This window comes from Loxodonta africana, chromosome 13 (genome assembly GCF_030014295.1).
Source record: "Loxodonta africana isolate mLoxAfr1 chromosome 13, mLoxAfr1.hap2, whole genome shotgun sequence".
NCBI lineage: Eukaryota > Metazoa > Chordata > Mammalia > Proboscidea > Elephantidae > Loxodonta > Loxodonta africana.
This window is the reverse complement of record NC_087354.1, coordinates 48,337,984-48,363,131: the sequence shown is the minus strand read 5'-3', so window position 1 is coordinate 48,363,131 and position 25,148 is coordinate 48,337,984. Positions and strand designations below refer to the sequence as shown.

Genomic DNA, 25,148 nt, shown 5'->3' with positions numbered 1-25,148 from the left:
TCATATCTCTGGCTGCAGTCTGGAGGGTGACTTAGAGGAAAAAGACCTCAAGCTGTCCAGGTGAAAGATGATGGTGGCCTGAAGCAAGGTGGTAGCCAACACAGACTTGAGAAGTGGGGAGGATGTAGAGTTGATAAGACCTGGTGATTGACTGAATGTGGGAAAAAAGGGAAAGAGATGGTCGGAATTAATCCCAGATATCCAATTTGGGAACTGAGGTCATGGTAATGTTATTCACTCAGATAGTGAACCCAGGTGGCGGAAGACAGATTTAGGGCACGAGGGAGGAGTGGGAGGAGTAGGGAATTCAGTTGTTGGACCTGTTGAATTTAAGGAGCCTCCATACAGTTGGTTGAGTATGTTCTGAATCTTAGGAGAGAAATCTTGGCTGGAAATACAGATTTGTGATTCATCAGCTCCTAATGAGTCGTAATAACTGCTCTGGCAATGGAAACCTTTGAAGTGGCTGAAGTAACTCAAGGAGAGGATAAAATGAGAAGAGAAGGTTGATGAAAAACCATGGGGAACTCCAGCATTTAAAGGAGAGATGGGGAAAGAGTCACTTACAGGACACTGAGTGACATGGTCAGAGAGGTAGGATGAAAACGAGGGTCACTGAAGGAAGAAGGACAGGGCACCAGTCAGCTCAGGTCTCTTCGCACTGTCCCATGCTGCATCATGCTTCCCAAGCTCTTTTTTTCTTTTTTTTTTTAGTTGTACTTGAGAGGAAGGTTTACAGAACAAACTAGCTTTTCATTAAACAGTTAGTCCACATATTGTTTGATGACATTGGTTAACAACCCCATGACATGTCAACACTCTCCCTTCTCGACCTTGAGTTCCCTATTACCAGCTTTCCTGTCTCTCGTGCCTTCTAGTCCTTGCCCCTGGGCTGGTGTGCCCCTTTAGTCTCGTTTTGTTTTATGGGCCTGTCTGATCTTTGGCTGAAGGGTGAACCTCAGAAGTGACTTCATAACTGAGCTAAAAGTGTGCCCAGGGGCCATACTCTTGGGGTTTCTCCAGTCTCTATCAGGCCAGTAAATCTGTTTTTTTGTGTGTGTGTGTGTGAGTTAGAATTCTGTTCTACATTTTTCTATAGCTCTGTCTGGGACCCTCCGAAGCTCTTGACAGATTAGGTGTCTTGGCCCTAAACCACACGGGTTACAGTGAAGAAGCCAGAGCTCTCTACCATCTCAGCAGCCCACCCCGTAGCCCAGTTTAATCAGTTCAGTGTTTTGTGTGAAAGATGAGAGAACTTACCTTTTAACTCAAATAGTAAAATATTTTATGTTCTAAATTTGTGGACTAGAATGAAAGAACTCTTTTTCTTTGTCCACTCATAAGCAGTTTGCTTCGTCTGTGAAGTAGCAGTGATGATGCTCCCAGAATAGAGTTGTCAGAAATTAAATGAAGAAATGTAAATGCGTAGAACTGAGACTGGCACATAGTAGGTATTCAGTAAATGTTGATGATTTCTCTCTCTCTCTGTATCTCTCTTTTAAAGAGAACTTATGCCTTATAAAATTAAACTCTTCTGATTTGGAACTCAAGTTTTTTATATGGCAGATTCCCACGAAGAAAAAAATGTAATTATTGACTGAATTGTGCTGTTAGCATTAGAATTAGGTTCATAACAAATATGAAGGTTGTTTGATAAATTTGCAAACAAAACAAAGCCAAAAATTATACTTGCTATCCCCTTGTTGAATCTGGCCCTCTGTTTCAAATTAATTAGATTTTTGGATAACTGTGCTAAATTTTGTCACATCCTCATTAAAATTGTTTAAGGATCTTGCAGAACATCTCAGTGGGCCTCAAACTAATCTGAGAGTGGTGCTGGAGATTCCATTGGCAATTGCAAAACTGACTCATCTTTTCCTCGTTTAGCTTATCGACCATTGCTGCAGTCACCGCATGTAACGGATGACGCAAGGGGTGCCGGCCAGAAACACGCTTTATAACTACTGCTGAGGCATTCGGTTTGAGTGCAATATTTTGTACTTTTTTATACATAATTATTTTTTTATTTGTAAATGCTGGAACTCTTCTACAAAGAAGAAAGTGCTGTGGTTAGCATTGTTTCAATGTTAGGAGGTTTAAAAAAAATGCTTAACTATTAATGATTGGTTGCAATTTGTAAAGTACCTTTACTAATTCTGTTGCTGCACTTTGATTTTGGGCCTCACATATTTCTCATACTTGAGCCTGTATAATAGTCAGGGCGGATATTTTTATTCTCATTCAGAGGAAACTGAGATTTAATAAGGTTAAATGACTTCCTAAAGATTACACGAGTTAATAAGTGACAGAATCAGGATTTAACCCTATTTCAACCAATAAATATCTGTGGAACACCTCCTATGTGCTGGGCTTTACTAGGGGTAATAGAAGCCAGGACAGGATTATAGAGATTAGGGTAAGGAAGTTATTAGGATAACTGTAAATTTGACCTCATTAATGCTTTAATGATCACTTTGTTACTTTTCTTTCTGAGCAATGTCAAGTATCTTGGTGCACAGGTTTAAGGTGGGTTTTTTAAATTTGTTTCTTTGCTTTTTCGTTTTGTTTTTGTCTGGTAGAAGTCTTTGTCATCACTGTTTATTTTATCACTATTTAGAACAAAATTGGAGACATCCCTTTAATGGAGGAATATTAAAAATACTCTAAGACACCGTTCAAGGTACAACAATTGGTTTCTATTCTCCTGGAGCAACAGAGGGAGGAGAGTCAGAAAGAGAAGGAGGAAATGGAATGTGTGGCCAATTGCCTCCATGAACAACTGCCTCCTTTGCCATGAGACCAGAAGAACTGGTGGTGCCTTGCTACCATTACTGAACGTTTTGATCAAAGATTCGATAGCAGAATCCTGATCAAAAGGGGGGAAATATGGAACAAAATTTAAAATTCTCATGGAACCCAGTTTTACTGGACTCATGGAGGCTGGATGAACCCCTGAAACTATTACCCTGAGATAATCTTTAAACCTTAAACCAAAAATATCCCCTGAAGTCTTCATACAACCAAACAGTAGTTTAGCTTAACTAGTAAAGAATGTCTTACTTGAACATCTTGCTCTTTAAAGAGATATCTAGATGGGATCAAATTGACAACAGCAATTTGAAAGATTAGATAGGAACCCTAGGGGCAGTGAGTTTTAATAGGGGAGGAACAATTCGGAAAAGAGGGTGAGAATGGTTGCACAACTTGAAGAATGTAATCAGTGTCACTGAATTGTACATGCAGAGACTGTTGAATTGGTGTGTGTTCTGTTGTGTATATTTTCAGCAACAACAACAAAAAATAAGTTATTATATATATGTATATACAGAGAGAGAGAGAGACGATCAGGGTCTGAAACTAACTTTGCAGTTTATTAAGTGCTGTTTTACCTGTTTCCTCACGTGAGTCACAGTGATTCTGTGAGTAGACACCATCTTCATTTCCAAATGAGTAAACTGAGGCCCAGTGAGCGATACCTCACTGAGGTTAAAAAAAAAAATGGTTAATAAAATGGGACTCATGGGTTTTGAGTCCTCAGACTCCTCCAGATGCCTTCTTCATCTTACTGGGCAGCCCAGACTTTGTGGCCCATTAGGACAGCCCTGTGCCAGGGGATCTGACACATTGCCTTACCATTTATCCTTCTCCCTTAGGGCAGTACTACATAAGCAGTGGCCTGAGCTCCTACGCCTGCTACCTCGTTGAGGGCTGCCCAGCTGTAGTCAGACTTGCTCCTCAGAGGTCAGTTGTGCAGAGTAGGCCAACACTTTGGATTTAACTGCCATCCTTTGTAGCATGTCCAGGAGCTCTGGTGGCACAGTAGTTAAAGCAAAAGGTAGATGGTTTGAACCTACCAATGGATCTGCAGGGGAAGGATGTGGCAGTCTGCTTCCGTAAAGATTTACGGCCTTGGAAATCCTGTGGGGCAGTTATCCTCTGTCCTATAGGGCACTATAAGTCGGAATTGACTCGGTGGCAGCGGGTTTGGTTATTTTGGTTATAGTTCGTTCTTGGTGATGAATTATTTGCTGTGCGGAACACAAGATTCTCAATTAATACAAACCCAGTATCTCAGCAGGAGAAGATATACCTTGGATTCAGAAGAATTGTAGAAAACAAAAAGCAAAACGTAACTACTTTGCTTTAAAGATATGGTTACGTGGCATATTTAATGTCATTACCGGGACTGTGTTAATTATAGTACAGAGATATTTATAGATTTTTTTAAAAATCCCTGCAATTATAACAAAACTGTAGTTTGCCAGTTGATTTGGCACAGATCTGAAATGAAAGGGAAACAATTTTTATTTATTTACTCGTGAGGTAAATAAATAAAGTTGAAAAACAGGTCAATTTCATGCATGCAAGGTTTTATAGTAGGAAAAAAACGCATTGCACCTGTACTGACCCTTAACATTTCAGGTTATTTGTTTTCAAACTTTACCTCAAGCACCACTTTCAGACACCTCTATAATTAATTTGTTAGATAAAGCATGAGGATATTTTATTTGCTTTGGTTTCCAGGACTGTGGCGAAGTAGTAACTGAAATTACTAACCTATTGTACATAGCAGTTAATTAAAGAAAAGCATCAGCTATAGGAGAACACCACTGTTGTTGTGGTCTTGTATCAGTATAAAAAGGCAGTAATTTTTTTGACAGCCACTGATTGGAAAGTTGCTTGCAGCCTTCCAGAAGCAAGGGGGTACATGCTGTGGATCAATAACCAGCAAATTTCCCATTAAAAAGAATACCTGAGCTATGTTCCAAATAGCCACTGGCATCTTAATTTTCCATGGAAAGCTCAAACACTTGTGTGCTGAGGACAAGTCATTTTCGGACAATTTTTCCAGACTACTTGTTAACAGTTATTGCTGTCCCAAAAGGTTGACAGCCTACATGATTGATATTTCATTTACTTGTCATCACTGCTTGAGTAATGGCGAGTGCTGTATTTCTGTGGTTTTAAGGAACATAGTCTCCTGAAAGACATTTGCCTTGGTGTGTATTCTAGAAAGTATGTTACACATGTTTATGCTGTATGTATGTAAGTTTTTAGGTCCATGAAAGGAGAGGGCTGGTTTCCTCTACAGTTAGAAAGCCCTTGGAGAGCAGGACATAATTATATCATGCCATAGCTATCAGTTAGCCACCTCTACTTTGTTATTAGGACGAAGTGCCTTAAACTTGGAAACTTGTGATTCCCAAGATGATGTGAAATTTTATAGCTGGCCTTTATTTCTGAAAATAACTTGATCTTTGAATAATTTTAATGTACAGAAAAGTATTAGGAAGATATACATGTATAGATCTTCTAAAAAGAACCTTGTATAGAATGCCAACTAATAATAATTAAGGAGAAATTTCCTGCAAGTGTGGTAGTTAAACAATATGTGCATGTCTTTAATACAGAAACAGTAGGTATTAAAGGGGAGTTGTGCTCCGTGACAGCCCTTAAAACACACAGTCAGCTATTTTCATCAGCAGCATTTTTCCACCAAGAACATCACTTTGTTGTTTGTCAGGTGTTGAAAGAAGAGAGGGCACAGGCCCCATCTTCCTGTTAGGTGGGTGTATGCTCACCAGTTAGCATATTAAGGAACTTGAGAGTCAGACTCTCCTAAAACCTGCCGAATGGTTTGTGTCATGAAGGAGCATGGAAGCCTTTTCACTTAGACATTTATTTTGGGGGGCTCAGAATTTCACAGTCAAATTTGGACTATACTAAAAAAATGTGGCACCACACACAAAGTGTGTTCATAAGTCTAAAACATAAAAAGGTATGTTTATTTTGGTTTGCTAAAGCTACCTTTTTATCATGTCAATCCTGTTGTCTTTGGATGACACGTGTCTTATTTGTTAATTCAACCGTCTCTCTGATTTAGATTTCCATTATGTATGTATTTTATACACAAATGTGAGTAGTGTTTGATTAACTAACTGGTGTGTTGATCCAGGCCAAAAGTGAAACTTCTTCGCTTTGCTTTGCAAAATCCAGGAAAAAAGAACAAGAGGCAATTTGAAAAATTTCCACTGAAATACATTTTATGTCATTTTTAGTACATGTCATTTTCAGGATACTTCCGGAGATCAAATAGTAATCAACATTTTTACTATTAAAAATAAATGGCAGTCTGAGGGGTTACATTTTACTGGACTTTCAATCCTGAATATTCACGATAGTCAGTTTGATGTGCAAACAGGGAGAAAGTATTCTCAAGGCCGATATGTGTATACCAGCAATTTTCAAAAGTACTGTGAATTAAACAACCCGTAAGTGTCTGTTCCGGTATTCATGCATTACTGAGTAATCTCTTTCTATAATCTCTCTGCAGTATTATTCCACAGTAATGGAACAGCAAGTAAATGGACAGTTAACAGAGCCTCTGCAGATATTTCCAAGAGGTAATGTTGAACAAATTCTAATCAACAATAATTATTTCAGTAAACTGTTTCATCAACAGTTATGTTTTCCAAAGGTTTAAATGCACATAACATGATGTTTAGCTCTTAATTTGAAAAAACAAAAAAAGTATTCATTATCGTGGGGATTGCAGGCTGTATTATAGTTATGGCAGATAAAATATCTAATTTACTAGAGTAAATTAAACTAACTAGATTGTTTTTTTGTTTCTGAAGTACATACTTACATTCGCTTAAAGAACTCTTTAGGGGGTCCACATGGTTTCTAGTCCAAGGCAAATGAATGCCTTTAATTCTGAATATTTGTGAATTGTGGCTCATGATCGTGGCCTAAGTTGTCTCTTGAGGAGAAAGCTTTCAGCTGGTGAAGAAGCTAAGATTTACAGAGGAGTTTTAGGAGAGAAATTTTGGTAGAATGTTTGGTGCTTGGTATTTGCAGGCAGCATTTTTTTTCTAAATAATGGAAAATCCTCATAAATGGTAATTCAATTACCAAGCCTCCAAAAATTTGAGGAGATAGGGTGAATCTTGGTAAGTCACTTGGTCAAATAATTCCCTTTTAGATACTAGCCTTGTATCAGATATGATTGTTTAACTGGTATAGATGTTCCCTCAAAATTTGAATAACAGTGAAAAAGAACAGTTTAATTATATAAATCCATTAAGTCTTTCACCTGTTATCCATTGCCCCACTTGGAATCCATGTTTTTTAACTGATGAAACAGACAAGGAAATTCTCTGAGTAACTCTTATTGAAATAACTTAATTGAAATAATTAAAAGTTAAACTTACCTTCCTTAACTGGTACTGTACAAATAATCAGAGTGTGAGTTTTCCAATTAAACATTCTAGACTTTCATTACCTGTAACTCTGAAGTTTGAATGGCCCAATTAACCAGTAGGCTCTTTTTCATACTGATAAAGTCTCCAAAGGCCAGTTCACAAGGAGATCTGAGTTCAAGAGTAAAGCAGCTCTTCTTTACTGGCAGGATTGTGAATGCTTATTGCATTATTAATGACTAATTAAAGAGCTTAGTAAATAATAAAAAAGAGCCATCCAGGGGCCACTGATAACTGTGTATCTGAAACAAAGATTAGGACTAATCCAATTCCCTTGTACCTGAAGACTGAAGACCAAAAAAGGAAAGAAAAAGAAGTAATGTCATTTCTGTTTATCAGGCCAAGATGAGGATGCAGATTGTTTCTAAATGTTCTGCAGAATTTGGGCACCTTTCACAATTGTTTCCCCCGTAGAAATACTTTCTTTTTATCAGCTGAAAATTCTCTGTAAATTGCTTCCCTACTAGCTGCCATTATAGCTTTGTTGTAGCAAACCCTAGTACAGGGTCCTGTGGCACTACAGTTCCCGTACTATGGATCTTCATTTTCATTTTCATTTTCGATAAAGTATTTACTTCTCTTCATCCAAAATATTTTCAGGTTCTGTTTGTTTTCTTTCATTTCGTGGACAGCCCCTTTTACTACCCCCATCCATACCATTGTGCCCCCTCCCATGATAACACCGTTTTTAAACATGTGCTCTGTTCTGGCACTAATAGTCCTTTATGGGCATCATTTCTAATTCTTCCAACAATTCTACCTGTTAGGTATTATTACTTCCATTTTATAGATGAGAATATTGACGTTTGGAGAGGTTAAGTCACTTCAGAGTCGCACAGCCTCTGAGTGGTTAATACACTCTGAGTAAGAATTTTGTTTTAAATTATAATTTGCGTAAAGTGGAAGGGCATTAAGTTAAAATATTAATAGAATGTGCGTAGGGGTAGTTTGGAACCCTGATGGCACAGTGGTTAAAAGCTTGCTGTCAACCAAAAAGGGCAGCAGTTCGCATCCACCTGCCACTCCTTGGAAACCCTGTGGGGCAGTTCTACTATGTGCTATAGGGGTGTTATGAGTCAGAACTGACTTGAAGGCAACAGGTTTATTTTTTTAGTTTAGGGGTAGTTTGTAGGACTTGGTAGGGGTGGGGAGACGAGTACATTGTGGGGAAAAGATTACATTGTGAGGAGAAGATAACTTAAAAGAAGAAAATATATGGCATGTGAGTGTCGCCTGTAGTCTTAGCACAGAACTTACTAGGCCCCATTAAGTACTTGTCTATTAAATACACTTCTTGCAGGACAAATTTAATTTTCCAAAATATTGGAAACTCAATCTCCCAATCTCTGTGGTTTCGTTTGGATGATCTAATACAACTCTTTCTAGTTCTTCGTAGTCTTTTGTTTATTGTTCCTTACCTACATATCTAGATAGGTAGGATTTAGGCAAAGTTATACAATTAGGGTATACACAATTTGGGTGTATCACCTGAGTCTACCTAGTTGGTTAGGTCCCTGGATGGTGCAAACGATTTGTGCTCAGCTACAATCAAAAGGTTGGCTGTTTGAACCCAGCTGGCAGTACTGTGGAAGAAAGGCCAGGTCATCCACTTCTGTAAAGATTACAGCCAAGAAAACTCCATGGAGCTCAATTCTACTCTATAACATATAGGTTCATCGTGAGTCTGAATCAACTCAGTGGCACCAAGTTTGGTTTTTGATAAATCTAGTTGGTTAGAGGCCTCAGAAATTTGATTTCATTGTCAGGCCTCATGTTAAATCTTTAGACTGAACAGGTGGGAAGGACAGGAAAAAACAATTCTGTTCCAGCACCAGATGTTCTCACTTCAAGTGGCACGTTGGTGCTCTGTGTAATTAAAAGGGGTAGGTTAAGTAAGTATGAAAGTTTACTAACTTCACAGTAGTTTTTGGCTCTTTAGGAAGTCTGAATACTGTTTGTCTAGGTTTTTTGAATGCTGTTTAGATTTCTAGTCTTAAAGGTATGAGAAGCCAGCTGAGGAGTGAGGCGAATGTAAGGTTGGCGATAACAGTTAATGCTATCTCTTATCCCTTGGTTAGCCACTCTTGTATTAAATGAAGTCTGTGAATGCACTGGTTAGTTCAGTGGAAATACTCTGAGGTATTATCTTAGGAAATACTCTGAAGTATTGATGGTCCCTGAAGGACCAGGCATCAAGTGTATGTGACTGTTATTTTGTTAAAAAGATTAATTTCCATTTTAAGGAAAGAAGATTCGGAGTCTGAATTATAATTTATTTAAGAAAAGATAAATAAAAACTCTTTATTAAGGTTTAGACATATTTTCTAGGGAAACAGCATAATAAATTTAAATACACTCGAAATATATAAATTTAAAGCAACTGATGTAGTTTGTAATTATGATCCGTATTGTCTTATTAATAAACTACTCTATTTGTTGTCAGAAAGAGAGGAAAAATACATGTACTTCTGAGAGTGGAGAAAAAAAACTAGAAAATCAAATTCATCCTTCCCCAAACAATCAATCAAAATTGCTGGCCCTTTAACATACAATTTATAGGGCGCTGTGTTTCCAAATGGAAGCAGTCCATAACACGGGCAGGAAGCTTTCGTATTTTTAACATTTGATGAAGTAGCATGTGTTGAATTGGAAAAGTGCTAACCTATAATTGAAGGTGGTGTCAGGAAATTCATTTATTTTTTTCCTGGCATTTGTTTATCTTTAGGCCTCAATGTTACCTAAGTAATAGCAGATGTCAAGATTTTGAAGAAATGAAGTAAAATTAGCTGTATCTCTGTATTTTAATATACTGCTTATGACTGCGCAGACTTGTCATCCAACTTGAGTATTCCATCTTAGGATCTCTAGTCATCTTTTTGGCATAAAAAGACCCTCCCCTAGCCTTCTTTCCCCACCAAAACAAAACAAAAACAAACCCCCAAAACCGTAGATATTTTCAGCGTAGTTTAAATGATTGCAGATACGTGAGATAATAGAGTGGGGGGGTTGCAGAAACCCAAATCATGAAAGGAATTGAATCATTTTAGCCCGGTTAACTTGATTTTTATGTTTTAAGCAGAAATTGGAATTTATATGTGATAGTGTCAGAAAGCTCTTTGCATTTATAAATGCTCATTCCTGCAAGTTAAAAACCCTGGTTCATAATTCCCACTTTGGGTCCTGGGAGCCACTTTTCAATCATTTCTCTCTGCTAATTTTGGTGTCACCCTCATTTCTTTTTAAACGATTCATTTTGAGCAAATTTGTAAATGGCCCTGATGTGTTCTACAATTTAGTCAATTACTGTTTCAGCCTGCAAGCCTCCTGGGGAACGGAACATACATGGCCTGAAGGTACGAATTTCAATAATTGTTTCAGTAAAGTTGGATGGATTTGTAATGCTGTGTTCCACTTATTGAAATGTCAAATAAAACTGCACTTTCTCAAGCTCTGACAAGCAATCCTTTTTTTTTTTTTTTTAAATGGGAGATGGAGGAGATCCATCTTGTAGTATTTGCTCAGTGTATGTCAGTATATGTACACGTTTGGATATAGGGGTTTGGGTGCTGTATTTTTTATTATTTGGAATTGCTTTGTTGGTCATTTTCTTCAGGATGACCCCAGGTACTGGTCTCTACAAAGATTTATTTGAGTGAGAATATAGACTTCATTTCATTGATTAATTCAACACATAAGCATATTGTACCCAGAACACCCCCCTCTTTGGATATATTTATGCTGGACACGTATCCACTTAATGTCTGTTCGCTGTTCTGTGTATTTGGATTCTGTGCGTTCTGGATTTCTGCTTAATGCTTCACATTTGAAAGAAAAGATGGCCATTGTATTAGGCTCGACCATTTTATCAGTCATTATTTGAGCCTCATTTTTCAGCAAATAAGAAACATTCTACTGTATTCTGCTTGGTTTTAGAGCTGAAGGATATGACTTGGGGTTCACAACTAGCCCTTGGATCTATTCTTCCTGTACTTTTTGAGCATGTTGTTTTTGTATATGTTCTAGAACAGTTAATTAATTTTTTTTCCTGTTTATCTCTCCTTTTTCAGCATTTTTTAACTAAGTATTTGAATAATGAGAGGAATAGAGAATTATGTAATATACGGGTTGTATGGCTCTGTAACCTATATACTGAATAGACTCCAACCGAGGGCCTGTTTAGCAACAAGCTAATTAACCTTCACAGTGAAAGGAGAAATTTATGGCAAATTATAGGTTAATTGGAACCGTGTCCTCAGAACACAAGACTGATCAAGATTCCTTCTTACTTGTAGGTGAATACGCGGGCCGGACCCTCTCAACACAGCAGCCCAGCAGTCTCAGATTCACTGCCAAGCAATAGGTGAGAACAAGCAAGCGAAGTGTGCCCATGAGCGTGATTATCTACAAAGTTGGGGGTGGGTAGAGAAGAGGCTTGTGGGATGATTCCTCTTTTCTATAAGACCAAAAAAACGTGTATATGGCTTAGAATAAATCTGACTGGCTAGATTGTAGATTTTGAGGATGGCGCAAGACTGGGCAGTATTTCGTTTGCTATGAGTCAGAATTGACTCAACAGCACCTAACAACAACAGATAACCCTAGTTACATACTGACTGAGGAAAAAGGACCTAATATGGAAAGATGAAATTAGACATGTTAAACTATTAATTTTGGTCTGTGAAATGGTTTTCCTTTATGTCACTAAATTGTACAGAAAAGTCAGTGCCTTTGACTATTTCATGCCTTGATGATCTCATCTGTAAATTGTATGATGCTTATTATTTTTATCTTGTCCATCTTTTGGCAGTGTCATTATCCACTGGCATCTTCACTAGAAAGAGGCAAGGAAAGAGTAGAATAGTGAAATTTAAGTTGAGCTGCCATGTTGCTGGCTAGTATCTTTAGGTGGTACAAGAGATTGAAGCTATTTTCAAAGAAAGATAATTTTTGTTAATTCATGCTACCATTGCCCCATACTAGAATGGATTTTCAAGACAGAGTCTTTCTCAACATGTTCCTCCTCCAAGTCTGGAAGCTGCGTAACTTACTTTAAGACTATCATGGTCCTAAAGTACAAGGGGACACCTACTTAAGCTGATCGAATCCCAGGTCATCTTGGTTATTCATTTGTTTATTGAGCTGGTAAGCATCATGTTACCGTACTTGAGGATAATACTGGAAAGGTGATTGTTCCATATGTGCATATTTGCATTGGTGCCTAGAAAGCTAACACCAAGCCAAAAAGCCCTTCCGTTCTGTGCTGAGGCTTTTCTGGGTTTAGGGCTGTAGCCAGTTCAGCCCTTTATTGGCTGCTATGTAGTTTAGGCATCTACTTTTTCTTCAATACCTGCCCATCACCCAGCCCACAGCCTGGGTTCTTTTGTCAAAGGAGCTCAACTGTAGGTAGTTTAAAGTCTCTCCTTATGACCCTGTCTTTACTCCGCTGTCCCCTCCACAAAAGCCACTTCCCTGATTGCTTTATTATGGCATCAGTGTATTCACCTACCAGCTTTCCTGCAACGAACACACTGCTCTTAAAGTGTGTTTCCTTCTTAAACAATTTATTCTGTCTTAAAATACAGTCAACTTAGTTGTCTCCCAGTGGATCATCTGCCTTGTGGTCATGAGAGGTAGGTCTTTCAGGTCTCAGTAAAGGGCTTGGCCCTGCCAGGCGATACTCTACAGCTTCTCTGTCCATGCTTGTTGGGCATGTGAGCCATGGCCCAGCAGAGTGGAGGCTCAGGGTTGAGGGTCAGTTGATACACACAGCACAAAGAAGGGAGGGCGTTTAATTATTACCACTGCTCCCGGAAAAGGTGTTATCTAGACAGACTGGCTGTGAACCTTGAGGAAGAACAAGGACTTTACCTGGTGTTTTAGGTCAAATTTCCTCATGGTATCAAAAGCAGGATAGTGTTGAAAAGATGGTAAGGTAGAGAAGCAGGATCATTTTCGCGTTCTCCCAGATTTGGTTTAACAACATAAGGGAATTAGTTTTGATTTTAAAAAATTACCTTGTTTATCCATAGACTATTATAATATCTTCGGGTTGGACAGAAATTCAGAGATCACCGGATCCGGTGGTTCTCAGCCTTTTGACTGTGGCATCTTCCCTCAGGGATACTGTGGTATTGCAGCCTCCCAAATGGTAATGGTAGTTTGCTCCAATAGTGATTCCTGTTATGGAAGGAATGTAATTGGAAAAAGTCCTACAGGTGATTTTAATATGCTGCCTTAGGGTAGTCGTGCCCTGTGCCCCATGTTGATAATTAATCAACAAATATTTATTGAGTACCTCCTATTCTTTAAGTGCTGTGCCATGCACTGGGGATACAGTGGTAAATAAGGCAGATGCAGTCCTTATATTCTGGAGCTTGCTACCTAATGGGCATCCAGACAAAAAAATGAGTGTATAAATAACTGCACTTAGAGTTAGTGGTATGCAGGAAACAAGCAGGATGTGGAGAGAGAGAAAGCACTAGGAGGCAGGAATGTGTTCAGACTGGGTCCTCAGGGAAGGCTTTCTGGGGAGAGTGACATTTCTCTCTAGACCTGAAGGATGAGAAGGACCTTGCCACATCGGGATTCAGAGGAGGGCATTTCTGACAGGGGCAAGGGCGAATGAAGGCGCTGAGGTAGAAAAAGAGCTCGGCGTGTTTGTAAGGAACCAGTTTTGTTGGAGCACAGGGAGGGGTGCAGTGTTGGGGGAGGGTGTAGGGAGAGGAGAGGAGAGACAGGGGCCAGATCATGTGGGGCCTTGTAGGCCCAGAAGTGTTTGAATTTTCTTCTTAGTGTGGCAGTAAGCCATTGGAGGGCATTCGGCAGGCCAGGTCTGTGTTCCTAAAAGATCTTCTGCCTGTGGTATGAAGAATGAGTAGGAAAAGCACCAACCTCCTTGACTCCCATTCCTTACGAAGTGGTCACCCAGCCTCTTTCTGAAGGTCCTTGTGGCAGGAATGCACAGCTTCCCAAGGCAGCAACTTCTGTTTTCATATAACTATATCTTAGAAGATTCTTTTTCATCAACTGGAATTTGTCTCGCTTTAGCACTCACTCAAGGAGCCCTGGTGGTGCGGTCGTTAAGTGCTCAGCTGCTAAGCAAAAGGTTGGTGACTTGAGCCCACCCGGAAGTTCTGTGAGAGAAAGAGCTGGGACTTCCTGATCTGCTCTGGTAAAGATTACAGCCTAGAAAACCCAATGGGGCAGTTCTGCTCTGTCACATGGGGTCACTGGGAGTTAGAATCAGTTTGATGGCACCTAGCAACAGCACTCACTCATAAAGGTTTAGTTCAGCCCTTAGAACTGGCCTGTTCCCTCTTCCAGATGATAGCTCTTCCAGTTGTCTTCCTTCCAAATACACTACTACTCCTAGATTTTCTATCTTCTTAAATTCTCCCGCATCCACCCAGTTGCTGACTCCAGATAAAACTGCCCGTTAAAACCTGTCACTGTCGAGTCAATTCTGACTCATAGTGATTATCTAGACACTGCCCCGTAGGGTTTCCAAGGCTGTAAATCTTTATGGAAGCAGACTGCCACATCTTTTTCCTGTGGAGCAGCTGGTGGGTTTGAACCGCTAACCTTTTGGTTAGTAGCTAAGTGCTTAACCACTGCGCTATTAGGGCTGCTAATAAAGCTGCCAGTCATCTTTCATTGCTCTCTGGGCCTTCCTCAGCCCCACCTCACCTTTGACAGTTCTGAATAGCTCTGGAGTCTGTCAGCCTGCCAGCATCCCTGTTGCTGCAAAGTTAGTTCAGACTTCAGATCACAGCAACAGCCTCCTAATAGTTTCTTCCCTCCAGTCTTGTCCCGTTTCAGTTCTTCCTCCACACTGCAACCCAGTGATTTTGCTGGTACACAGTTCTTAGTCAATCATTCACTCATGTAAAACTTTTCACAGATGTTCCCCTATTTTCAAACCTTTTGAATGAAGTGTAACCTCCACAGCCCTCTGTCTACTCCAACCTCCTGGCCTGCCATTCTGCCCCTTCTCACCTGACCTTCCAGCTTTGCTGAGAATACATGGGACCCCTAGTGAAGCATGTTTTCTCTCACTGCTGGGCCCTCACCTCTACCACTGCCTCCTTCCTGCTTTTCCCCTCTTTCAGCTCTCTCGTTGACTGTCATTCTTGCTAATGTTGGTCACCTTTGAGGACTCAGGTGTTACCTCCTTCTGGAAACCATCCCTGATTATCACTTACCCCTCAGTCTGCACTAGGTACCTGGTCTGTGAATTCTCATAACCCCCTGTGTTTGCTTTTACTGTGGCACTTAGCATATTGTGTTATATTCACCTCTGTCCCCCAGGTTCTGTACTCTTTGAGGGCAGTGACTGTAGCATATTTGTTTTTGGATTCCCAGTTCCCAGCCTGATGCTTGGCGCATAGGAGATGGTCAGTAAATGCTTGAGTGAATGAATGAATATACTCGTAGTCCCTTTAAGTCTTGTCTCTATTAAATTCTCCCAACTCATTCAGTCCCTTCTTCTTTTTACTCTTATTTGGATACATTTCAGTTTCCCAGTGTTCCTCTTAAAGTGTCATACTCAGGTTATGTTACTATTGTATCGCATTTAAATTTTAAAATGTTTTTAAAAGCAATTTTTAGATAGCTCAAGTCACTGTGACCATATAGAGAAACAAAATATTGGGTAAATTAAGGCACAAGGAAATTTCTAGGGTACAAAATACTTTTTACCAGATCAACGTGGTACCCAAATACTGGCATAATGAGTAAAATCAGTGTTTTTCTTCGTTACCCTGAAAGCATGAATTGTTTTCTGCCTTAGGTGAATGTTTATTAAATTGAACTGACTAATCCACATGGTGTTCTCAGGCCATAATTACGAAATTCAGTCCCATTGCCAAGGCAAGGAGCCCTGGTGGTACAGTGGTTAAAGTACTTGGCTGCTAATTGAAAGGTCAGCAGTTCTAATCCACCACCTACTCCAAGGGAGAAAGATGTGGCAGTCTGCTTCTGTAAAGATTTACAGCCTTGGAAATCCTATGGGGTAGTTCTACTCTGTCCTACAGGGTATTTGTGAGTCAGAATTGGCTTGACAGCAGTGGGTATTGGTTAGATCAGGGCAAGGCCGTTCCTAAATCTCTTGGGTTTCTCCTTCTGTAAAATTGGGATGATTAAACTTCCTTCCTACCTCTGGGTTAGGAAGATTGATGAAACCATATTAAAGAATCACGTTTTGTTTCTTAGATGAAAGGTGTTCCGTAAATGCGGTGAATCAAAATGTTATTATCTCAAGTTGTGTGACATAGTGGAATATCTGTGGAGAATCATTGTCTAGGTGTTGTGTGGTTGTATCTGTCTTTACAGTAATTGCAGGTATCAGATCAGAAGTCATCGATGGAACATTAGGATCTAAATGTTCCCCAGAAAAAAGAGTGAATGTGTCTGTGTGCGTGTGTGTGTAAAGGAGAGAAACCGACTTTGAGCAAGTTACGTACCTTAGTTTCTTCTGTCAGTTGGGAATAATAACCCCACAGGTTGATAGTGATGATTAAATTAGTAATGGCTACACAGTGCCTGACACATATAGCCATAACTCAACAAATGAGAGCTGCTGTTATTGTTTTTTTAATGAGACTGACTTTAGGTAGTTGTTTATTTTTTGGTATAGGTTTCAGCTTTGGTCCCATTCTATGAAATTCTTGACCACCACTTCAGTGCATGTGTTCTTAGTCTTGGGAGGACATTATTCAAGTCTAGAACTTTTGGTTGAGGGTACATTTTATAAAATCTGGGAAAGTAGAGACTGGAGCTCTGTAGCCTACACTTGACCATAGCAGAAACTTAAAGTGTCTTTAGAAAAAAGAGTAATTTTAATTTAAAATGGTGAATGTGATCAAACTCGAAGCCTGAGATTTTCTCAGATACAGCTTATTAAAGGTACCAAATGGAATGTGTGTATGTATTTCATATTGATGCTCAGTCCTTTTGCTTTGTGATGTTTTTACCGTTTTTTGTCTTACAGAGTTACTACCATTAACCCATTCCCATTGAGCAGATTCCAACTTACGACAACCCTATAGGACAGAGTAGAACAGCCCCGTAGGGTTTCCAGGGAGCAGCTGGTGGGTTCAAACTGCCCGCCTTTTGGTTAGCAGCCAAGCTCTTACATATAATTACAAACAGAACAGCCGTTGCTATTTATTGAACACTTACCACATGCCAAGTCACTGGGCTAGGTTCAGGCGTGGGAAAGGGATAGAATATATAGAGAGGTGAGTAAGATATGTCTGAATCTCAGGGTGCTCCCCCTCTTAGGGGAGGGTTTAGTGGGAAGAAAGACGTCCACACAGATAACTGTAATACAAGGGAAGAGAGTTAATTTGGTAGATGGGTAAAGGGCTGGAGGGGTAGATTAAGAATAAAATTAACAAGTTTTAAATTTCAAATTAGAACACTGAAGGGGAAAGGGTGCAATTTTACATGCTGCTCTACCAGCCTGGTGGCTACGGACAGGTATGACTCATTATAAAATCACAAGGCCTTCAGAGTTTCCCTTGGCCACTCCTCTTTCTTTAAGAAGGACTTTCCCTAAATTCATCCACATAAATGTTTACATAGCAATGTATGTCCAGAGAAGAACGTTTTAATACTCCCGAAATACCCCTAGCAGCTGGGTGTCACACCTACAGGAAAGGAAAGGAAAGAGAAGGCAGCTAACAGCCTGGTGGCGTAGTGGTTAAGAGCTATGGCAGCTAACCAAAAGGTCAGCAGTTTGAATCCACCATCTGCTCCTTGGAAACCACATGGGGCAGTTCTGCTCTGTCCTATGGAGTTGCAATGGGTCAGAACTGACTGCAATGGGGTTTTGGTTTGTACATATAAAGACCCTACTGTGTGTAAGACAAGGTTCCTTGGTGGCGCAAATAGTTTGTACTCAACTACTAACCTAAAGGTTGGTGGTTCAAACCCACCCAGCAGTATCACAGAAGAAAGTCCTGCTGCTTTGCTTCCCTAAAGATTACAGCCGAGAAACTCTATGGAGCACTTCTACTCTATAACACATGGGATTGTCATGATTCGAAATCTGCTCAATGGCAGTGGGTTCCATGCATGACACAATCTAGGCTTTTTGTAATATTTAGTTTTCCTGGTCTCTCTGTGGCACAGTGGTTAAGCGTTAGGCTGCTAACCAAAAGGTCAGCAGTTGGAATCCACCAGCCACTCCTTGGAAACCCTGTGGGGCAGTTCTGCTCTGTCCGATAGGGTCCCTATTTGTGGGAATTGACCCAATGGCAGAGTTTGGTTTTTGGTCACCCTATAAAGTTGATTTTTTCTCCCATTTTCTAGAAGGAGGAAATTGAGGTTCAGAGAAGATAAGTAACATGCCCCAGATCACACAGCTAGTGAGTACCAGGATTTATTTCTGCTACACATTTGCTTCCCAGGAAGCTGAATTGTGGCTCTTAACTGTAATAAAAGATCAGGCCTTAGACCATCTATTTTATGTTTTGAAGTTTTATAATCTTTGTTTGCTGGAAACGTTCTAAGAGTGCATTGTTAAGTACTTTGTGTTTAGAAGCTGACAGAGTCAACATAAAACAGCCACTGAAAGGCTACCCAAAGGCAGCAAAATGGGAAGTCTTAAAAGGTATTCATAAGGCAAAAAAAAAAGTCACTGGAGCACTCCTATAAACTATTCTAGCTACATTTTCACTGTAAGCTTCTTCGTTGCTTTAGATTATCAGTGGCGTTTCAGTCACTTTATTGATACCTTGGCATTTGGCCAGTTGCTTTCGGAAACATTTTACACAGGGAGAAGGATGTAAAAAGTGTAGTCCATGTCTACACCTAAAATCAAAGGTGTGTTTTACTCTGCATTTTCAGTGGTGTTCAGAGGTGTCAGGTGCTCTTGTCACTAAAAATTATGGCTTTCCTTTTCAGCTTGAAGAAGTCTTCCGCTGAACTGAAAAAAATACTAGCCAATGGCCAGGTAGGTGTCATTACATATTCAGATTTTCACATAGCGGTAACTTGTTACTGTCTAGATTTTCTATTCATAAACTTATTACACAGATAAAGAGTCTGTGAATTTCTTCTTGTCATAAATGAATTACATGGCTTAATTTGATTGGCAGAGCAGTTTGCAGCACGTTTTTCAAACTGTGCTAATGGATTTCACTCCCAGCAGATTGAAGTAGCACGTGCACACCCTGCTGCCATCTCCGTTTAAAAAGAGTTAATCAGTTCTGAACAACGGTGTCAACCCATGGGTTGTTGAAATGGCCCTGCATTCTGAGGTGACTGCTTCTTCATCTGAAGTTACCGCTTTCATTATCTTTGGGGAAAAAAGGAAAAATTGGTACTTTCTTACCTTAGCACCTTCTTTTGACTGGAAACTAACACTGGCTTTTTAGGGGAGCAGAGTAACAGCAGATCTTTGGCATTTAAAATTCCCGGGTTTCGGGAGACCTTGATTTGCCTTGTTGACTGGCCATCTAAAGCTGAATGACCTAACCCGGCCAGCAAGGGACAAACGGGCCTGCAGGCCAGTTATTTCTCACTCGTTTTGATTCATGTAAATGGACATATCTGAAATAGCATAGTGACTTTAAATGTAACTCTGGTAAATTAAGCTACATACAGGATCCTCGATTCCTCAATAGCAACATAAATGCGTTTTAATGTTTGTGATAGTGGGAGCCCTTTGATAGCCTTGGAGGCAGGCGCCTGTCCATTGCGATCAAGCCTGCCTATTAGGCTCTATTGACTGAGACATCTGTGTCACTGCAAATAAAAGACTCTTATTGATTTTCTTAACTGCTGTTCACTTCCCGTCCATGTTTCGAAGGCTGAAATCTTAATTATCTCAGATGCTTATTCAGTGCCTCCACGCACTGACCTCTCCAAGCCTCATTGGCATTTCATGAATCAAGTACTTGTAGTGGAGCGTGTCAGGAAGACAAAGCTGAGTCCTCATGCTTGTCCTTTCATATCACCTGTAACATTGTGGCCTAATAGATGTGTGTGCCTTAAAACAGTGACCGTATGGTAGTGCTTCCAGGAACCTTGCTTGTTTAGCACATTATCCTTTGGATACGGTTTGAAAAAATTAAGTCCATCTGGTTCTGACATCTGACAATCATCCAGAGTGTATAGATTCTAGTCTTTTATATACAGCTAAGGTGTTGTGTATATAATCTTGATAGCCTCCCAATTTTAGATAGTAATGATAGAAAACTTTTACCCTTAAGCAGCCAGAGGTTTGTTTAGATGGAGGTTCCCATATACATCCCCTGTGCCCTGCATGTTCAGAACCGGTATGAAACAAAACCTAACTAAAAGCAGAAGTATTGAGACTGAGATATTTATGTATCTTCAGCATGCTTACATTCTAGTTACTAACTGTAATTTATGTGTGAGTCACTTCTGTTCCTCAGCTGGAAAATATATTTCAAAAGTCACATAAATTAAGAAGCTTTAACTGCATTAGTTCAACCCAGGCAATGGAAAATAACCTGTCATAGATTCCTCTTTGAAAAATGAAAAGCACCAGTTTATTTCCACTGAAAAAATAAGCATTCTGAAACGTTCCTAACATTTTGACAACAAACCTAGCACCATAAATATCTGAGTCGCCTCAGTTAAGAGGTTCTCTGTGGTAGGAGATTGTCATGGCAGTGATTTTTGACACTTAAAGATAGTTTATTGTTTTCCCTTAGAAATATGATAATCTCACATTAAACAGTGTGACATTTTCCTTCTTTTAAGGATTAGCCTTCATTGTATTGGTTTTCACTCACCTAAAAAAACAAAACATACCTTTGGAAACTTTCAGAATACCTCCTTCCTCTCCTTATTCCTCAGTTCCTTGGTGCTATTGGGTAACTAAACAGTGAGCAAGGTTGTATTGCGGTGAGGTTATGTGCTCTGTTGTGGCGTCAATAAATTTCTGGGCTGAACACTGACACCACTTAATATGGAAGATGTAAGTCACATTTAATGATACTTTAACACTTGAGCGTAGTTTTTTTTATATTTGTGGTTTATGCTCTCAAGCATTAATAATGATTTGCCTTTCCACTAGTCTCCACTTAGATTTAATAAGGAATTCATATTAATAATTAAAAGAAAGGGGCATGATTCTTCAAGATAATCAAATATTGACAGGTTAGAAATAGCTTTCTGCCTGGGTTCATTGATATAGGTTATGTGATATAAATATTTATTTCTTTTCTGTCACTCAGAGTAAATGCCACCAATTGATTCAGCATTGATAATAGTGTCAACAGTTCATAAGAAACATTTGACTGGCTTGTGTTTTCCGATTAGTCTCTGCTCTATAAAGTGGGATTTACTAAATCTCTCCAATTGTCTGCTCATCGAGTGTGACTGCTTTCTGAAACCATTATTGCTTCGATTTGTGAAGCAAAGGTCTAGTGATAGGACTAGTTTCTGTCAGACCTTTACATATAAAATAAGGATTAATTGAGCATTTTTATTTTAATGATTTATAAGCAGTAGGTGCTGATTCTTCCTGGGACAGGCAGACAATAAGCTAAGAATGTTTTCTTTGCTGATCCGTAATTGAATTCCATTTCATTTTTCCCATTCATTCTATTAATACATTAAATCAAGCATTTTTTTTTTAAAGTTTTGATATTTAGTCTTTGGAATGGACATTATTTTCCTGTTACCTCTTTATGATGGAGGATTCCATTTTTTCCAGTTAAAAAAAAAATAAATCATAAGGTGTTATTTGGGGCATGTTTTATTGAAAGCTATAAACCAGCATCACGAATGTGTTTCCAGGATGTGATTTTCCCCTTCAGTTCTAGTGTGGTGTCATCTGTTTAGCATTGGCCCTTGATTTGAATCTTATAAGAAATAGCCCAAAGGGTCAATTTAAAAGATAAAAAAAGTACACTGTTACTTCATGGGTGTGTGACTTTGACCTCTGCTTCTCTAAAATTGTTTTTCCTCTTTTGGTTTTTAAGATTGGGTAGGAGAGGGTGACAACGTTTCCCTCTTCCTGATAAATCAAGTGTAAATGTACTGAGAAGTCACAGATGTAGAACTAATTCTGATCTTGTTGCAGCTTTGGTTGTTATTTTGATAATTTCAGATGTATTTAGGAAAAGTTTTTGTTTGGCAGGGGGGCAGAAAGGAAAGAAAAATAGGTGTCCTGCCATAAAACCAGCTTTAAAAACTGCATCAACAGCAGTATATATGAACACAGAAACGTAAGATTGTGTTACATAAGCCCAAACTACGCGACACCCCTCCTCTGCTCACGAGCACATCCTTCCCCCTACCGGTCCTCGTGGCTGCGTTTCTTCCATGGCCTCTGTCTCTTTCAGCAGGAGCAGCGCCCATTGCCAGTATTCTCTTCCAGGTCATTTGTTGTCTTGGCAGTTGATGTGTAATTGTGACCTCCCTGGCTTTCTCTTCCTCCTCTCTCACATCTGTTATTCTTTTTTTAAAAGTCAAAACAAGGAAACCGAAATATAGTTAAAAATTACTTGATATCTTTACTGAACAACACTTTTTTTCACCTCTTTTCAATCTGAAGAGCTATGTGATTTTTAAAAACATTTCTCCTGTTAAAAACAACATGATAACTAATAAAATTGCTTTTAACTGGTGAGTGGTCTTCAGCTGATTGTTTTGTTTCCTGTGAGCCAGTGGCCATGGATGGAGTATGTTCCCGCATGACTCACAACTGAATAAACTGCTAATATGTAGCATTGAACCAGAGTGCCCAAAAACTGGGTCTAGTCTTCACTAGCTGTTATTGACTAGCTATATGACCTAAGCAAGTTGGGCTAAAGGGTCTTAAAATGCTGTAAAATTCTGTGATTTTTTACGAGACTTGATCCCAACTAGAATATTTAGTTTCATACTCTGTAGGCTTATAAATTCCACATTTTTATCAAAATGAAGTTTTCCTTTGCTCTGTTTTGGAAAGCTGAAATTATAATGCCCATCTGAACTAAAAAGGCAAAAATATTATTAGCTGTCGGTTGATCTCTTCAATTAGCTTTTTGATTAAAAAACAAACAAACAAAAACCCAAATCCGTTGCCGTCGGGCCGATTCCGACTCATAGCCACCCTAAGGACAGAGTAGAACTGCCCTCAGGGTTTCCAAGGAACACCTGGTGGATTCGAACCTCTGATGTTTTGGTTAGCAGCCAAGGTCTTTACCACTGCGCCACCAGTTTTCTCATAATTAACATCAATTAAAATAACACATTTTGATCAGAGAGGAAATTCTCAAAATGCTTTTTGCGATCAGTTCACGAGCTTGACTCTCTCTGTTTCTTTTTTAAAACTTATTTTAACCTGAATAATATTTGTATACTATATACAAATTAGAAGATTTAAATAAGCAAAAAGAAAAAAATCTAATATTCTTTAATACAAAAAAAAAAAAAAGAATCAGTTCATAGGCCTGGCCTGTCTATAAAACTTTAAAAACATTGTAGAAACACATTATCCATTTTTTATGGAAATTGTTTTTTTAGGTGATGAGGTTATAGAAGTTGTTCGTCAAAGTGATTTTTATTTTTATTAGACTCTGGGAATCTTCCTCATTACCTGAGGAATTCCACATTTCTTTCTTGATTTTTCCATCTCTCAATTTGCTTATACAGTGTTTACAAACACACACACCCACGCACGCACGTACACACGTGCGTGCACACACACACCCACGCACCCACCCACCCCGCTGGGGCTCTCAGCCTTTCCCCTGACTGTTTTGGATGCCTACCATTCCAGGAAGGAGCCCTGGTGGCACAGTAGTTAAGCACTTGGCTGCTAACCGCAAGGTCAGCTGTTCTAGCCCACCAGCTGCTCTGTGGGAGAAAGACGCGGCAGTCTGCTTTAGTAAAGGTTTAGAACCTTGGAAGCCCTGTGGGGCAGTTCTCCTCTGTCCTGTAGGGTCACTATGAGTCAGAATTGACTCGACAGCAATGGGTTTATGTTTTTTTGTTGTCGTTATTTGTCTGTTTTACTATCCCAGGTTAGGTTGGAATGCTGGAAATACTGGGTCAGTGACTGCCCTCCTTGTTTTTTCAGTCTAGTGGCTATTAGGGGTGAAAAGACTACAACGTCAAGATTATAATGGTTGAAGGTGCTCAGAGAAGTGGCATACCTATCCTTTTGCCTTCTCTTCCTCCAACAAAATACCACAAAGTCAAACACCCTTCACACTCCTAAACCTACGTCTGTGTTTCACTGGAATATATAATATCAATACACTTTGGTGTGGATGCTTTCCTAAGAAGAAACCACATGTGTCTTTTACCTGGGGCCTCACCTCCCTCTTATCTGTCTGGGGAGCAGGTAGGGCTTGAAGACCCTGATGGAGTGGTGGAGAAGGCCTGACCACAGACTGCGGCCCTACAAAGCCTAGACCCTAGAATGTAGAACAGCCATGTCATGCTTACCAGTACATCTCAGTGCCACTAATTCAGAATTCATGGACTTGAGTGAAATTTCCCTTTCCTAGAAATTTACTTCAAAAATAATGAAGGTGCAGCTTGTTAGGCAAGTTAATGGTACAAAATAGGTTGTTGGAGGCATATTTAGATGGCTTGGAGAAGTGTTTTAAAGCAGTTAGCCTGTTTGTACTTGTTACGTACCCTGCATACGTACCCATTGATCAAAGTAAACCAAATAGTAACTCTGCTAGTTTAGCAGCTCAAGTCATTTTATGGGGTGCTTTTCTTTATGCTGTTTTAAAATTTATGCTTGTCCTTACCATCATTTAGTTCAGAATAATGAGGTTTTCTTTTCTTTATGCCACATCTTTTCTACAGGATAAATTATGGTTTTTTTCTTTTCTTTTTTCCTATGTTAGTAATATAAAGGTAGGGAAGAACAGCACTTCCCTCAGATAGGAAAATAGTTGCCAATTT

General features: G+C 39.4%; 1 protein-coding gene across 29 annotated transcripts in view; it reads left to right on the top strand.

Annotated features, from left to right (window-relative positions):
• The window catches only part of MAP2K5 (mitogen-activated protein kinase kinase 5), a 279,846-nt gene that overhangs the window by 33,220 nt on the left and 221,478 nt on the right, over positions 1-25,148 (top strand). For 22 of the 29 annotated variants that reach the window (XM_064267345.1, XM_064267344.1, XM_064267343.1 and 19 more), the window contains exons 4-7: positions 6,335-6,404; positions 10,575-10,615; positions 11,555-11,622; positions 19,170-19,218. In XM_064267345.1, coding sequence (XP_064123415.1) covers positions 6,335-6,404; positions 10,575-10,615; positions 11,555-11,622; positions 19,170-19,218 — 228 coding nt within the window. The other 7 variants (XM_064267352.1, XM_064267353.1, XM_064267356.1 and 4 more) reach the window with 6 other exon arrangements.